Source organism: Lactuca sativa, chromosome 2 (genome assembly GCF_002870075.4).
Source record: "Lactuca sativa cultivar Salinas chromosome 2, Lsat_Salinas_v11, whole genome shotgun sequence".
NCBI lineage: Eukaryota > Viridiplantae > Streptophyta > Magnoliopsida > Asterales > Asteraceae > Lactuca > Lactuca sativa.
The window spans coordinates 138,297,151-138,313,596 of record NC_056624.2 but is presented as its reverse complement, the minus strand read 5'-3'; the positions used below and the strand labels follow the sequence as shown (position 1 = coordinate 138,313,596).

The following is a 16,446-nucleotide window of genomic DNA, read 5'->3' as shown; positions in this document are numbered from 1 at the left end:
GCCGTAAAGGCTATCTCTACCATTAGCCATAAATTCTATCTCTACCCTTAGCCATAAAGGTTTGCTCTACCATTGGCCATAAAGGCTGTCTCTACCATTAGCCCTAAAGGCAATCTCTACCATTTGCCATAAAGGTTATCTCTATAATTAGTGGTAAAAGCTATCTTTGCCACGTATCACTACATAAATATGGCACACACCTCTACACAACAAGTATACCAACTATCATAAAATGGTTCGGCCTTGGTGCCTTAGACCCATTGGTATGGTGAGAAGACTCACCTCGCACTGTTGAAGTCTCGCAGACAAACTCTAGTTGTTTGATGACAGATTCCCAAACTGTCAATCATCAAAATAACACCCAATCAGTAATTGGGTTCCAATGGATAACCACAACTCCATACTTGGGGTAAAAAGACTTCTTTACCCCTAACTTAACTTTATTCAGTTCAAGGCCCAATCCAACGCCTAAAAGTCAAACCATGGACCAAAGCCCAAAATATGGCCCACTTTTCCAAATTGGGCCCAAACATCTACATGGTCTTCTCTTAAGGCCCAACTATTTAGTCCAGTCCAAACATTTGGCATTCAAATGGCCCAATATCTCATAATCATCAAGGCCCAAATTATGGCTCATCAATGGCCTAATTTTCCAAATTGGGCCCGAACCCTCATATGGACCTTACCCTAAAGCCCATTCAATTATTCTAGTCCATATGATTGTTCTTCAATGACCCATTATTGACCCAATCACCAAAGCCCAATAGAAAAGTCCAACTTAAGGCCCAAGTGAAAGTAGGGTTTTTACATAAAATGATGATTAGGTTTAAGTGTTTCTCACTTAACCCATTAAGGACTTAATCATTTAAGTCCATCAATCTATTGGGTCAATCATGTAGTGTGGCCTGGCTTAATACACAATCCCAATCCAATCATCCAAATGCAACTCCCCACAGTCCAAAACCAATATGTCCAATATTAGGGTTTTCTAAACCCTAATTAGGGTTTCCAACCCAATCATAGCCCAATAGACCCAATAGCTAGGTCTTTTGATTAATTAGGGCTCATTAGGCCCACTAGGGTCTCATAAGACACATTAGGGTTTTATTAGTCGGGCACCACCCACTATCTTCTCGGGTAGTGGTGGTAAACGGCGACTCACAGCGACGGCTGATAGGTGCATTTTATGCACTATTTTGCATGTTTATTTCAGTCATTTTGTAGCATTCTACTTCATAATTCTTGCATTTAGTTGATTATTAAGGCAATTGCATATTTCATCAAGAATGCTTAGTACTTCACCATTTTTGATTTATTTTGCAGGCATTATTGAGCATGGAACGTGGATCTTGGATGCATGGATGCATGGAGCTTTGGAGCATGAAGAGAAGATGAACCGGTCATTCCATGGCAGAAAACATGAATACGTAACCCGAGTTATTGTGCATTATTATCATAGTAAAGGACTATGTTTGAAACGCGATTCTTGTCATACCGACACGGGTCGTGCTTTTCCTTTGTCATCTTATATTTGAGCAACATGACTCGTGGTGAAGCTAGATTGAAGATGGAGCCAACGGTAAAGACTTTTTTGAATTTTAGCAAAAGGCATGGGCCATGCCAAAAACACATGGTCAAGACAAATGGTCGTGCCAAAAACACATGGGCAAAAGGCATGGCAATGCAAAAAACGCATGGTCTTATGGAAAGCACGTGAACTTTAATTAAAAACACAAGAACGTCATTTTGAAGGGCAGATGGTTTCTGGAGCAGTTTTGAGGTGATCTTGGGAGAATTCTTGGAGTTTTTTAGAAGACCTAATCATTGCAAACACTTTGTATTTTGTTTTTGTAAGTATTAAACATTCCAATTCCATCTTTATTCTTATTTGATTTGTTCTTAGCCATGTGTGGCTAAGAAACCTTAGTTTCTAGTTCTTGTTCAAAACATGTTGATTGTTTGACTTGAAGCATATGATTTGATGTTTGATTTGTGATTCTATTCTAGTGATTATGTTTATGTTTAAACTAGAACCCTTAAATTTGATTTGTGTTTGATTGGCCACTTTCATGAATTGAATTTTTGTGCAGTTAATTAACTTTTAGGGCACCTAGTCGTTCTATTAAGTTAATAATTGGTAACAAGCAATAAGTTTTCTTATTGTAAAACATATATCACATGTTTTCATACTTCCGAGCGTATGAGAAGAAATGAACATTGTTTGGAAGCTTGTACAAAACTTAATGTAGTTTTTCAATACAATCTAAGAACCTGTTTAGGTTGAATTAGTGAAGCTAGGTCTAGTCAAAGAGTGTATTTTGGTTAGATAATTTGGAAAGCGAGAGGAATTAAAGCGTGTTAATATCTTTCAGTACCGACTTAGAATAACAATATTGAATTACATCAAGTCATAATCAAGTTGAACAACAACATTGAGAACTAGAACTATAAGCACTTTTACAACTTGTTTTCGAATCTATTTCATTTTCTACATGTTCCAAAGTTGATTGTTATTTTATTATTTCATTTTTGCAAACAAATTCCCCTTCTTGTAATCAAAGTACATTGCGCAAAGAGGTATAGACTCTTGTCCCGTGTCTCTGTGGTTCGACCTTGCTTGCCTTGTACTACTTTTTAGCGCATTAAAGCAGAGTATTTGGAGTCTATTGTACCCCTTTTATTTGTTGGGTTTGACACGCCTAACAGCGGCCACCACCTCACGGTGGTGGTTAGGGTTTCTAGTCCATTTTGTCCAAGCATCCAAAAAGCAATCCAAACACATCCAAAGCACACCACCACCCAACATGGTGACAGGAGGCGGCAGCCACCACTCTACGGTGGTGGTTTTGAATTTCTTTTAATTATTCCGACCCGATTACAATTTACAATGCTTAAACTCAAAAATAAACACACACACACACACACACACTAATAGATAAACACACATACACACACAACCACCTTGTGGCGGCAGGCGGAGGCGAAGAGTGGTAGCCACCACCTCATGGTGGTGGCGGTGGGGTTTTCCTTTGTATCTCCGGCCAAGAATCGCTCTAGTAGCCTTATACCATCACAACACACAAACACAAACACCACAATACGCACACAACCACCTCTCATGGTGGCTAGTGACGGCAGGATGGGGTAGCATGGTGGCAGCAGCAACACTATCGGCAACTGGGGTGGCTAACGATGGTAACAACAATGGATGAGGTGATGTTGACAACGACAGCCACCATGACCGGCTGCCATGGTGGTTCTTCACAGCTCCTACTCGATAGAACCCTCCCCCATAAACGAAACCACCTTGAGAGCTACAAATGATGTCGCCATTGATCGGTGATAACATTAAATGCAACCCGCACGACAACCTTAAGACGACAGACGATGATCGGAGAGCACCAACGTCACAACACCACAATACGCATGACAACCTTAAGGCGGCGAAGAGTGGTAGCCACCACCTCATGGTGGTGGCGGTGGGGTTTTCCTTCGTATCTCTGGCCAAGAATCGCTCTAGTAGCCTTATACCATCACAACACACAAACACAAACACCACAATACGCACACAGCCACCTCTCATGGTGGCTAGTGACGGCAGGATGGGGTAGCATGGTGGCAGCAACAACACTATCGGCAGACGATGATCGGAAACGATGGACGCTCCAGTGCTCTTTGGTGTTTTTTGGCTTCATCGGCGGCAACCATGGTGACGTAGCAGTGGTGCCGAAAATAATGGGAGTGAGGGTGGCGGTTGGGGGAACTAGAGGCATAAGGTGGCGGCGGGTGTTGTTGCTTAGGGTTAGGGTTTGGACCGGGGGTGACGGGTTATATACCCCGATCCCTCGTGAACTTATTTCCATAATAACATAATCAGTCCCTCATTCCCTCTTTTCTTTCAAAATGAGTCCATCAATTACCCTTTTAACCCCCAACCATCTAAAATCCCTTCAAATGAAGTCCAACATTTTACCAGTTAGCCCCTCCCTCTACAATTATTTTCAAATGAAGTCCATATTTTATTCTTTATACTCCTTCTCCCATAAATCCTTCAAGCATAAGTCCAAAAATTACCAATTGTCTCCTAAAATCCTTACAAAATAAGTCCCGAAATTATACTTTAAACCTCGAAAGTCTAAAATATATCATTTGGCACCTGAAACCAACTCTCCGCTAAATATTATTGGTTTTAGGGCCATTATAAAATAATATAAATCATAAATTTACATCTTGGGGTTCCCGGTCTATTATTTAATAACCTTACTTCAAATGGGATGTTACACATGCACGTAAAGTTGCAACTTTACATGGTAACTACACCCTAGGGGACTTGATATGTAGTTTGGAGCTTTAGATTCAACTAGAATGGACTGAACTTGAAAAGGGCTGAAGGAACTCGATGAGTTGGGTAGGGTTTACTCGTCTTCTGGATTTGGAGTAAACTTGTCGAGTGGGTGAGATGACTCGACGAGTTGATTAGATTTTTCGGTCTCCTGGACACTAAAGAAATCGATGATTTACTCAGGTAACTCGACGAGTGGACTCAAGTTTTCGGTTTTCTAGACTCTGAAGGAACTCGACGAGTTGCTAGATGCACTCAACGAGTTGGGGTCAACATGGACTATTGACCTTGACTTTGTCCATGGTTGATCAAGTTGGAATATAAGGGTATTTTTGGTGTTTCAGGATTTTGACAAGTTAATCACATGATGGCTGTAGATATTTGAGTTGGAGATGCAAGTTGGGACTTATCTTATCAGCTCAACATTTCTTGAGAGGTGAGTCTTCTCACCATGCCATTGGGTCCAATGCACCAAGGCTGGTCCATTTCATGATATATGGATTGTTAGTTGATTATGTGATATGTCACTATGACATTTATATGGAAGTCCCCGGGGGTTCCTGTGGCAGTATATTAAGACCATGAGGAGGTTCCTATGGCATTTGGTATAAGTCATTGGAGGGTTTCCACGACTTCCTAGTATGTTTACATGTTTAGCTTGTATGCTATTTCTATGGTTAGTATAGACCGTGTGGAGGTTCCCACGGCAGGTAGCCAAGACCACGTGGGGTTTCAGTGGCTGCTCACAAAGACCATGTGGGGGGTTTCCCATGGCTGATAGTTAAGACCACGTGGGGATTCCAGTGGCACTTGGTATAAAACCTTGGATGGTTTCCATGGATTCCTCATATGTTTATATGCATGGCTTATGTATTATGTGTAGCTTATAGAGCTATTATGGATTATGTAATTATGTGGATTGTGTGGGGTGTGCTCTGGGGAACTTGCTAAGCATTAGCTTACAATTTGTTGTTTATTTCAGGTACTTCAGAGCTTAAGGGAAAGGGCCCGACTTGATGGCGCGACGTGCACTTTCTCCGACAATTTTATTTTGGGACACTCTGATATATTGAATAAAATGTCTGATGTTATGAATTTTGAAAAACAATTGTTATTGAAACTCCAAATTTATGGGAATGTTTTGGTGATCTAAAAATGAAATTTTTATTTGGAAAATTTAGGATGTTATATCTTCATTACATCCGTAACACACTCTTTTGTTGAATGTATACTCATTGGTGTAATGCCCAGTCTTCCCATGCTTGAAACAAGCCACCTTCTTGCCACGTTTTCCAGAGTGTTTCTTTTTACACTTCTCACACAATTTTGCTTCACCGCGTCCTTCTCCAGACTTTGAGAACACGTTGCTCTTGTTGGACCTTGTAGATCCCTCAAATTTCCTCTTCTCGCCAGCTTCAACCTTGTTGGTGGTCCTTCCTTTGATCATTTCTTCAACAGACTTAGCAACCCAGATGGCTGACTCAAGAGTAGGTGTGTGGCGTACCGGCATAATATACTCCCATGGTAGTCCCTTTGCAAACCTACCAGGTTTTGTTTACTCGTTAGGGACGATGTGCAAAGCAAACTCCATATTGTCAATGAAGGCATTTGTATACTCATCAATGGATATGTTTCCTTTTTTCAATGTCAAAAACTAGTTTTCCAACTCTAGCATGTTTTGGGCCGAGCAGAACTTGCGTTTAAAGTGTACGAAGATTTATGCCCATGTTAGTTGTAGTGGGTTATTGGGGCTTATGATATTTCTTAAAGTGTTCCATCAACGAACAACCCCACCCCTAAACTGACACACCATACGTTATTTGTAGCTTGCCCTTGCAACCACATGTTATGAAAGCTAGATCCATCTTAGAGATCAAGTCCATAACTCCGATTGGATCTTATTTACCAGTAAAAGTTGATGGTTTGAACGTCGTAAAGTCTTTATACTTGCATCTATTCCTTTCAATTCCTTCATCCTGGTTATTTCTTCTAACCACTCAGGGTTCAACTTGACTCACTGTACGACTGTAATTTCCAACAGTTCTTCATTCAGTTTGAGCTCCACAACAGGCACATTATGTTCATACCTATTATTAAGCAACATTTGTCTCATCTCCTCCCTTTGTTTGGCCATCATAGCTCGAATCATTGCTTGGACTCATGCCATCATGATTGGCTCGGGTGCAGCTGCTACCTCTGGTGCACGCTCAATCACTCATGGCTCAGGATGCAAGTTACCGTTTCCCAATCCACTTCAAGTTCTCATCATTTCGATTTATACACTCTAGCAGATGTTTAGTGTATAGCAACAATAATTTAAGACAGGGAAAGCTTTATTTACGATAGACATATAAATCTCCTTATCACTACGAAAATTTATATGCCAGTTCTAATAACGTGATTAAACGTTTAGAAATATGAATGCATAAAATTTCCAGATCCGGTTGGCAACAGACCATAGATCCGATCAAATAATGGCATTATAAAGCATCACAAATCATTTAGCAGATAAAGCAATTTAGGCATCTTCTATAAGTAAGCTAGTGCTCGTGTCTATTCAGGAATACATCCTAAAATATATTAGACACACTCCTCATGATCATCGCTTAACATTCTAAGTTTAAGTCTAGAAATTTCCTAAAATTCCTAGTTCGCTTAAACTAATGCTCTGATACCAACTTTGACATCCCCAAATTCACAGTGATTTTAACAATTTTATTTATACTTATTTTAAAATAGAGTAATCTTTTTGAAGAATAATATTGCGGATTTTTTCCCAGAAAAAACATGATAATCATATTATCAAAGCATTTCCAAAGAAATGTATTTTATTTATATTAAAATATTGGGATGTGATCGTTAATACAAAAACATAAGGATAAACAGACCTTACATTCCTTTACACTAATGATTTACATCTCCTTTAACCTCTCAGTGTAATGTACATTCATATCGATACCTGTGATACAAAAAACTTGGTGAGTACATAAGATTTTCCACCCACAATAATATAATTATTATGTTTAATCATCAAACAATTATCCCAACTTCGCATCCCCATTATCTTCTTTATTCTTAAGGATCTACCCTAAGAATCATTTATTATTCATTCAGTCATTCCTAAGGATTCTCCTAAGGAATAGGCACGAAGTCCATCGCTGCTGATGTTATCTATTACACACAACTGCCAACATTATCCTTTAGGCAGCTACCAGGATTATGATGCATTTATTAGGCACAACTGCCAATATTATCCTTTAGGCGCAGTTGCCAGGATTTTTAGAGTACATCTGGTGAACACGTAGTTCAAAAGCATCTACAGGTTGTGGCGCAACTGCCAATGTTCATCTATAGGGCACTAAGTCCATAGTTGCCAATGTTCATCTATATCATCTTTCATCTCTCATCATTCATATACCCATCTTTACCCAATATATTATAGGTATAAAAATACATATATATAGTTTAAATCACGTAAAACATGTATAAATCGTTCATCCAACATAGATATCAAGAACACAGATAATAGGTACATATAGCATGTAATTTATATTAAACACTTCATATCTATGTGTAAGATGGAGGTAACTATGCAATCAGTAGTTAAAGTGATGAATCCAAACTCGGACAACGATTCGCTTCTAATAATTTTATTTCCCTTCGACGAAACCTAGTATCATTATCACTAGATTTTAGTCTAATATTTATTGCGACAAATTATTAGTCTAGATTTATCATTAAGTCAAGGTCTACGAGAAATATTGTTTTTCTTGTATTATATAAGTGTTAAACAATACTTTTCAACTACTATGTACAAACAGAGGTCAGACATGAAACACTGGAGGGCAGGACCATTTTGGCATTAAAGCTGTTCAGAAATCCAACAACCCTATGCGGCCATTCAAATCAGATTTCCCGTACCGTGAACAGTTAAAAGGTATTATAATAACACTCTGTATAATTTATAATACTTAGCACATATATTATTTATAGGTTCATAATAACGATAATGAACTTAAACATAAGCTATACTTAAAGTATGGTAAGCATAACTCACTTCCAGTAAGGTTTAGCGAGGAACCGAGCTTTGCGCGGGCAGAACTTCGTTGCTGATTTAAAAAAAAAAGATTATTATAGCTCTTTAACGCTTACCTTATTATACTAAAACTACAGAAAGAGAAGTCGAATAAAAAGGGACTGAAATGCTCGGGGAATAAGAAAAGAAAGACTATTGAATACAAAGAATGGTGCAATATTTATAAGAGCCTAGAGCCTCTTATTTATAGTAATTGAATTTTCAAAATCCACAATCTATAGTTACTTAAATGACCTTATAGTTATTTAACGACTAAACAACAATTTATCATACTATTTTAAATAGATTTAATGATATTTGTACTAAACTAATGTCGAAAGTACTCAATACTAGTCTTATAACGACCGAATCGTCGGTACCTTTCTAATGATATATACATATGTATATATATATATATATATATATATATATATGTATACGTATATATGATTTATACTTTATTTTAATACGTAAATATGCTATTATGAATTATAACTCGTTCATACGAACTAGGTTTTGACGTTCTTTATATCCACGTGTAGCTATCGACGAGATCTACAACTTTCGTTTAGACTCTGTCGGCTAATTTTGACTTTATTTTTTGTCCATATTTTTATAAAATTAAATGATTTTGCTAAAATCATAATTCTCTTGTACGAAATCCGTTTTTGACATTCTTTTTCTCAAAATTCTTATTTTAAAGAGTACTACGATTTTCTTTTTGGTAACTTTAGCAAAAAGTCAAACATTCTCTTTGTAGTTTTTTACGTCACACATTCCTTCTGCGTAACTGACTTTTATATCTTATAAAAATCATATCTAATTCATACGGAGTCAGATTTCTACGAAATTTATATTTTTGGGATTAGGAAGACGTGTACTTTCTCTCTCTCTCTCTCTCTCTCTCTCTATATATATATATATATATATATATATATATATATATATGTTTCGACACACTTGTTTTTATGATTTACGGGAGATTCGGTTGATTTTTTTATTTTATTATATTAAAATAATTATGAAACACATAATATTCATATAATTCTTCATTATTACGTCAAATATGTTACAATTGTTGACCTTAACTACTACTTTGGTTAAAATTATTTATCCTAGATAATCTTCTATAAAAAATCATTTTTAAAGCTTATTATATCTTAATTGACTATCCCTAATTTGCGGGTGCTACATCAAGTTTATTGAATTTTGGAATATCGTTAAAGATAACAAAAAATTTCAAGTGAGCAATGTTGGTGATTTGATATCATCAATATTATTTAAGTGTAATATGATTAAATTTGTTGACCAAAAATGATATTGGAAAATATTGAACAAGTTAGGATGATGCGAAGCGCACACTTGTATAAGTTTTCAAGATTCAAAGTACACTATTATTTAGGGGCGAAACACCTGAACGTATGAGGGTCCGGGGGCAACGATCCTAGGAGTGGGGTCTAAGGGGCAGAGCCCCTAGCTAGGTTTTAATGACAGTTTTTATCCCAAAATATGTTTTTATGACATTTTTAATGGTTTGGTGACAGTTTGAAGTTGTCATGTGACCGCTTTTAGACAGAAAACTATATACCTGTTTTTGGTCATTTTTCTGGTACTTCTTGAAGAACATTCATCAGCATTCTCTCATTCTGAAAACTCTGAATTTTATCCAAGTGTTCGATTTGTAACATCAAAATACTTCAATTTGATGATGTTTCATGGCATTCAAAGAATCCAAGCAATCTTTTCATCCCTAATTTCTAAAAAACAAAACATTCGAAGAACATATCGATAGTGGTTCAAAACGCTCAAGAATATCTAAATTCGACCACACTACAAACATATGCTCATGTTGATTTCGACCTTAAGGATGATGTACCCATTCAAGTTTCACCACCTTCCCGACCAATGGGATGGGACAAAGCAAAAAAGTAAAGGCAAATGCAAAACGTTAGATTCAGATGAGCTGAAAGAAATCGGGGACGATATAAAGAGTATAAAAGAAAGAATGGACAAAATTTTGCAAATTGTTCAGAAAGATGGCTTTGGAAACAAAGTGATAGTGACATGAGAATACTAATGATGGACACATCAAACATGACCGGGGAGGAGCTTGAAATTGCTATGACGATGAAAGCTGACGTCAAAAAATTATGCAAAGTAGGTAGGTTTAAGATTGTGAGTTTTAGTCGTTTGATGTGTGTTTTTTTTCTAAGTAGGTAGTTTTTTTTTTATTTTATTAAAAATGAAGTTTTTATTTAAAAATTATTCAAAAAAGTGTGACACCACTTCTAGTGTGTACCAAAAAACCACACTTTTGTAGTAAAAATGATATGACACCTATATGACATTAAAAGGAGTATGCTAAAAGTGACGCCATTCTCTATGTACTAATATACTTTTACGGGTTTTTTTAAAAAAAAAGATGTAAAGGATAAACCGTATGACATAAACATTTGACTATCTAGCCATTTTAGAGGGTGTTTGGTAAAGCTTATATAAAATATGTTTTAACATTTTAACTTATAGCTTATTAACTTATAGCTTAATCAAACATTGTTTTTAAAAAAAATGTTTGGTTAAGTTTATTGGGTATCAAAACGCTATAAGCTTATTTATAGCGCATGTTTCTGTGTCATGTAGGTTTAAGTTAAAGGTATATTTGTTAATTTTTTTGAATGACAAAATAAAATAGTTTTTGATAAGTAATAGGTAAATGAACGATTGAATTTTCCAAAAGTAAAAAGTTGTTTTTTAAAAGTAACAAAGTTTTTTTTTTTCGCCAAACACCCTCTCAAAGAAACTTTCTCGTTTATGAAGTTTTCAGTCGGAATCTTCTTCTTACAGTATGTGTAGAGAGTGATAGAGGGGTTCTCCCGACGTACGCCGGCGGAGTAGTTTTTCGCTTTATACTCCCAATGATATTATTACGTGGTTCATTCTCGCATAACCCATTTCAACCTTTCCCGCGTAAATCAGCAACAAATTTCCCGAAGGTAAGTTCATCAGCTCTCTTATACTTCATTAAACCCGAATCTGTTTAAATCTGTGGAACCCATGTTGGAATTTTCGGTAAAGAATTATATTTTTCTCCAACTGGTTCATAGTTTATACCGTTAATAATGACAGTGTTGCTCTAATTGCAGTATTTTTGTGGGAAATTGAGTGGATTGAGATTAGCTGCTTTTCGAACTTCTGCAAGTTTCCAAATCGTCGATCAAGAAGATGAGAAGGCCCGTGAAAGTTTTGAGACGAAGGTGGATAACAACAATTCCGGCCGATTTTTTGCTGATCAGCAGACATACTGTTGGCTCTTAGAAGGATATACGAGTTCCGGATCTCTGATAGACGCTAAGAAGCTTCATGGAAGGATCTTGAAATCAGGTTTTGATAGGGATTACGTAATTTGCAGCCGTCTAGCTGATGTTTACGCCTCAAAACGTGATTTAACCGATGCATGCCAGGTAATCGATGAAATGCCTAACAGAGATGTGACTTTTTGGAATAACCTAATCTTTGGTTTAATCGGAAAGAAGTTGTCTACTATAGTATTGGGACTATTTTCAAAAATGTTAGCAGAAAACCACTCTCCTAATGAAGTAACATTTGCAAATGTTCTACGCGCTATTACAGGAGATAACTTTCATCATAGCAACATAAAACAGATCCACAACAAGATCATTCGTTATAGTTTTGGTTCAACCTACATTGTCTGCAATCCCTTAATCAATTTATATGCAAAAAAAGGGTATATCAACACTGCAAAATACATCTTTCAAAGCCTGGATATGAAAGATAACGTTTCTTGGGTTGCTATGATCTCTGGATTCTCCCAAAATGGACATGAAGAAGAAAGCATTTTGTTATTTCTTGAAATGCATAATTCTGGAACTTCACCCACTCCTTATGTTTTCTCTAGTGTCATAAGCTCATGTACAAAGATTGCATTTTTCAACCTTGGAGAACAGTTACATTCCCTTATCCATAAATGGGGTTTTTCATCTGAAACTTTTGTCTGTAATGCCCTTGTGACTTTATATTCACGCTCCAACAATTTCTCATCTGTTGAACAAATCTTTAGCAGAATGGAATATCGTGATGGAGTATCATACAACACTCTTATTTCAGGTCTTTCTAAAAAAGGATTAAATGAGAAAGCTTTAGAACTATATGAAAGAATGCAATCTGATAACTTAAAACCAGATTGTGTCACAGTTGCTAGCCTCTTAAGTGCTTGTGCTTCAATTGGAGATTATCATAAAGGAACACAACTCCATTCTTATGCAATAAAGTCAGGAATGTGTTCAGATATAATCATAGAAGGTTCTTTACTTGACCTTTATGTAAAAACTTCAGATGTGAAAACTGCTCATGAGTTCTTTAACACAACAAGAAAAGAAAATGTGGTTTTATGGAATGTGATGTTAGTTGCTTATGGACAATTAGGTGATCTTCATGAATCTTTTTGTATTTTTTCTCAAATGCAAATTGAAGGATTGAGACCTAATCAATACACGTATCCTAGTATTTTAAAGACATGTACTTTAGTTGGGGATTTGGATCTTGGAGAACAGATTCATACCCAAGTTGTGAAAACGGGTTTTCAGTTGAATGTATATGTTTGTAGCGTGCTTATTGACATGTATTCTAAGCATGGATACTTGGACACTGGTTTGAAAATTCTCAAAACCCTAAATGAAAAAGACGTTGTTTCTTGGACAGCTATGATTGCTGGATACACACAACATGATTTGTTTCTTGAAGCTTTGAATACGTTTTATGACATGATTCATGAAGGAATCCAATCAGATAACATCGGGTTTTCAAGTGCAATTACTGCATGTGCTGGAATTCAATCGATTCATCAAGGAAGTCAAATCCATGGTCAAACGGTTGTTAATGGGTATTCATCTGATCTTTCAATTGGGAATTCACTTGTTTGTTTATACGCAAGATGTGGTAGAATACATGAAGCGTATTTAGCATTTGACAAAATCGACCTTAAAGATAATGTCTCATGGAATGGATTAGTTTCAGGGTTTTCACAAAGTGGGAATTTTGAGGAATCTTTGAAAGTTTTTTCTAAAATGAATAAACTTGGAGTTGAAATGAATATATTTACGTATGGATCTGCTGTTAGTGCAGCTGCAAACACAACAAACATGACACAAGGGAAACAAATCCATGGAAAAATGATAAAAACAGGGTATAATTTGGAAACCGAAGCTTCAAACGTTTTAATAACTTTATATTCAAAATGTGGGAGTCTTGAAGATGCTAAACAAGAGTTTCTTGAAATTCATAACAAAAATGAAGTCTCATGGAATGCAATGATTACAAGTTATTCACAACACGGATGTGGAAATGAAGCGATTAAACTCTTTGAAGAAATGAAATGTTACAAATTCACACCAAATTATGTAACTTTTGTTGGTGTTTTAGCAGCTTGTAGCCATGTGAGATTAGTTGAAAAGGGAATCGAGTATTTCAAATCCATGAGTGAAAATTACGGATTAACCCCTAGACCCGAACACTACGCGTGTGTTGTAGATATCCTCGGGCGGGCCGGGTATTTGACCCGAGCGATGGAGTTCATAAAGTCAATGGAAGTCAAACCGGACGCGATGACATGGCGAACGCTTTTAAGCGCGTGTACAGTTTATAAGAACAAAGAAATTGGGGAAATTGCTTCGAAGCATCTTCTTGAATTAGAGCCACAAGATTCAGCGACTTATGTTTTGTTATCAAATATGTATGCGGTTTCTGGGAAATGGGAGGATAGAAATCGGACGAGAAAGATGATGAAAGAAAGAGGGGTGAAAAAGGTACCTGGTCAAAGCTGGATTGAGGTCAAGAACAGTGTTCATGCGTTCTTCGTTGGTGATCGATTGCATCCGAAAGCTGATGAGATTTATGATTATTTGGAGGTGATTAATAAAAGGGTTTGTGAAATTGGGTATGTGCAAGATCGATATAGTCTTTTGAATGATTTGGAGCAAGATCAGAAGGAAGCATCGAGTTGTGTGCATAGTGAGAAGTTAGCGATTACATTTGGGCTTATGAGTTTGTCAATTAGGGTTCCTATTCGTGTGATGAAGAATCTTCGTGTGTGTAATGATTGTCATAATTGGATAAAGTTTGTGTCAAAGGTTTCGAATCGGGAGATTGTAGTTAGGGATTCGTATCGGTTTCATCATTTTGGGGAGGGTGTTTGTTCTTGTAAAGATCATTGGTGATTTTGATGCATTCGAGTAAGTTGTTTAAGGTGTATAATTTCTATTGTGAAAATCCTTACTTGCTAATTATAGATTTCATTTCATCATTTGGGAACATTTGTTTGTTCTCAATGTTGCCCTTATATATGAGATATAAAACTATCTTTCAAAATTGGTATATGTATTGTAAGTGAGTGTTGAAGGTCTGTCAATAATATGTTGGCGTCATTGCCTTATGTAGAAAAAAAATTGCAAGAATTCATCAAAACAACAACAAAATTCAAATCCCATAAAAAAATGGAGGGATGACAAAAGAATTCACATTACCAAACATATTTAGTATGTATTTTTTCTCAATTGCACAATTGTTTTTCAAAAAGTCTCCACTCATATCCAAATTGTCTATTTTAGAGTGCTATAAAGAGGTCATGACCGTTTTGACATTAAAGCACTTCTGAAATCCAACAACCCAGGTGGCCCTTTAAACCGGATTCCTGCTACCGCGATTAGTTAAAAAGATATTATAACAACACTTATATAAGTCATAATACTAGCCCATATATTTATTATAAGTTTATAATAACAATACTAAGTTTAAACATAAGCTATACTTAAAAGTAATGTAAGCATATCTCACTTACTGGGGTTTTAGCTAGCAACCGGGCTTTACGGGGGCAGAACTTCTGAGCTAAAAGCTCTTCTTCTCGGAGCCTTGTGGCGCTCCGGGACTCGCCTTTAGCACTTAGGAAGTGCTACGGAAGGGGAGAGAGGGTTTGGGGGTAATAGGAGAGAAAGAGGTTGAAAGGTGTGAGTTTTGGGGCTGATTTACACCTTTATTTATAGGCTGTCCGGAGCCTCTCACATCTTTAGACATGGCTCTCACGTCGTGAGACATGGCTCTCAGATGTGAGCCTTGCGTAGGCACCAATGTGTAGCCTGGTGCTGACACGTGGCGCAGGACACAGGTAAAACAACCAACCTTTAAAAATTCATAACTTTCACATACGAGCTTCTTTTTTGATGTTCTTTATATACACACGTATGTAATGACAAGATCTACAACTCTCCTTTTGACTCCATCGGCTAATTATAGGCTGATTTTAAATTTACTAGTATGAGAAGATTACATTGTTTAAACGACCGTGTAAAATTCATAACTTCTACATACGAACTCCGTTTTCGTCTGTCTTTTTAGAGTTGAAATATTATTAATGCGATCTTCAATTCTCAGTAAGGTTGCATTGGCTAAAAATCGATCGATCTAAAATTCGAATTCCGAGCTGTGCACTGCTATGCTAAATCTTAGAAAAATCGTAACTTCCTCATACGGAGTCAGATTTGGACGTTCTTTTTATGCATACTTTTGGTTTAATGTATATTACGAATTTCGTTTAGATTGCTAAGGCTAAATAGTAATTTATCAAAAATTCACATTTTACGTTACAATGTGCTGTGCCGGTTTAGCCGTAAAACTTCGATGGGCCAAACTTCTTCGTTATAACTCGGATTTCGGCATTCTTTATATGTACGAAACCCTTGTAACATATACTATAACTTGGTTAAGATTCTTCATTCTAAATAATTTTTCATCAAAAATTCATTTTTAACACTTATTGTCTCTAAATTAACTAACCCGAATCTGCGGGCATTACAGATAATTAATGTCTTGACGATGAAACTAAAAGTCTTTAAAGTCATTAGTATTTGTGTGTGGACCAAATACACGAATCAATTTAGAAATCGATGAATAATGAATAAATAATCATACATTAAAGTAATTATCCATGATTTTGAGATGTAATCAAATCTTGACCAAA

General features: G+C 36.4%; 1 protein-coding gene across 2 annotated transcripts; it reads left to right on the top strand.

Moving 5' to 3' along the window:
• The first annotated feature begins 11,175 nt into the window (after window positions 1-11,175).
• Window positions 11,176-14,801, top strand: LOC111893263 (pentatricopeptide repeat-containing protein At4g13650). Of its 2 annotated transcripts, none has more exons than XM_023889329.3 (2): window positions 11,176-11,410; window positions 11,561-14,801. In XM_023889329.3, exons 1-2 carry the CDS (start codon window positions 11,333-11,335, stop codon window positions 14,648-14,650), a joined length of 3,168 nt encoding a protein of 1,055 aa, XP_023745097.1. In that variant the 5' UTR covers window positions 11,176-11,332; the 3' UTR covers window positions 14,651-14,801. The 2 variants fall into 2 exon arrangements, with proteins under 2 accessions (XP_023745097.1, XP_042755124.1); XM_042899190.2 differs by lacking the exon at window positions 11,176-11,410 and having other exon boundaries at window positions 11,748-11,878; window positions 12,048-14,801.
• Window positions 14,802-16,446: the final 1,645 nt, after the last annotated feature.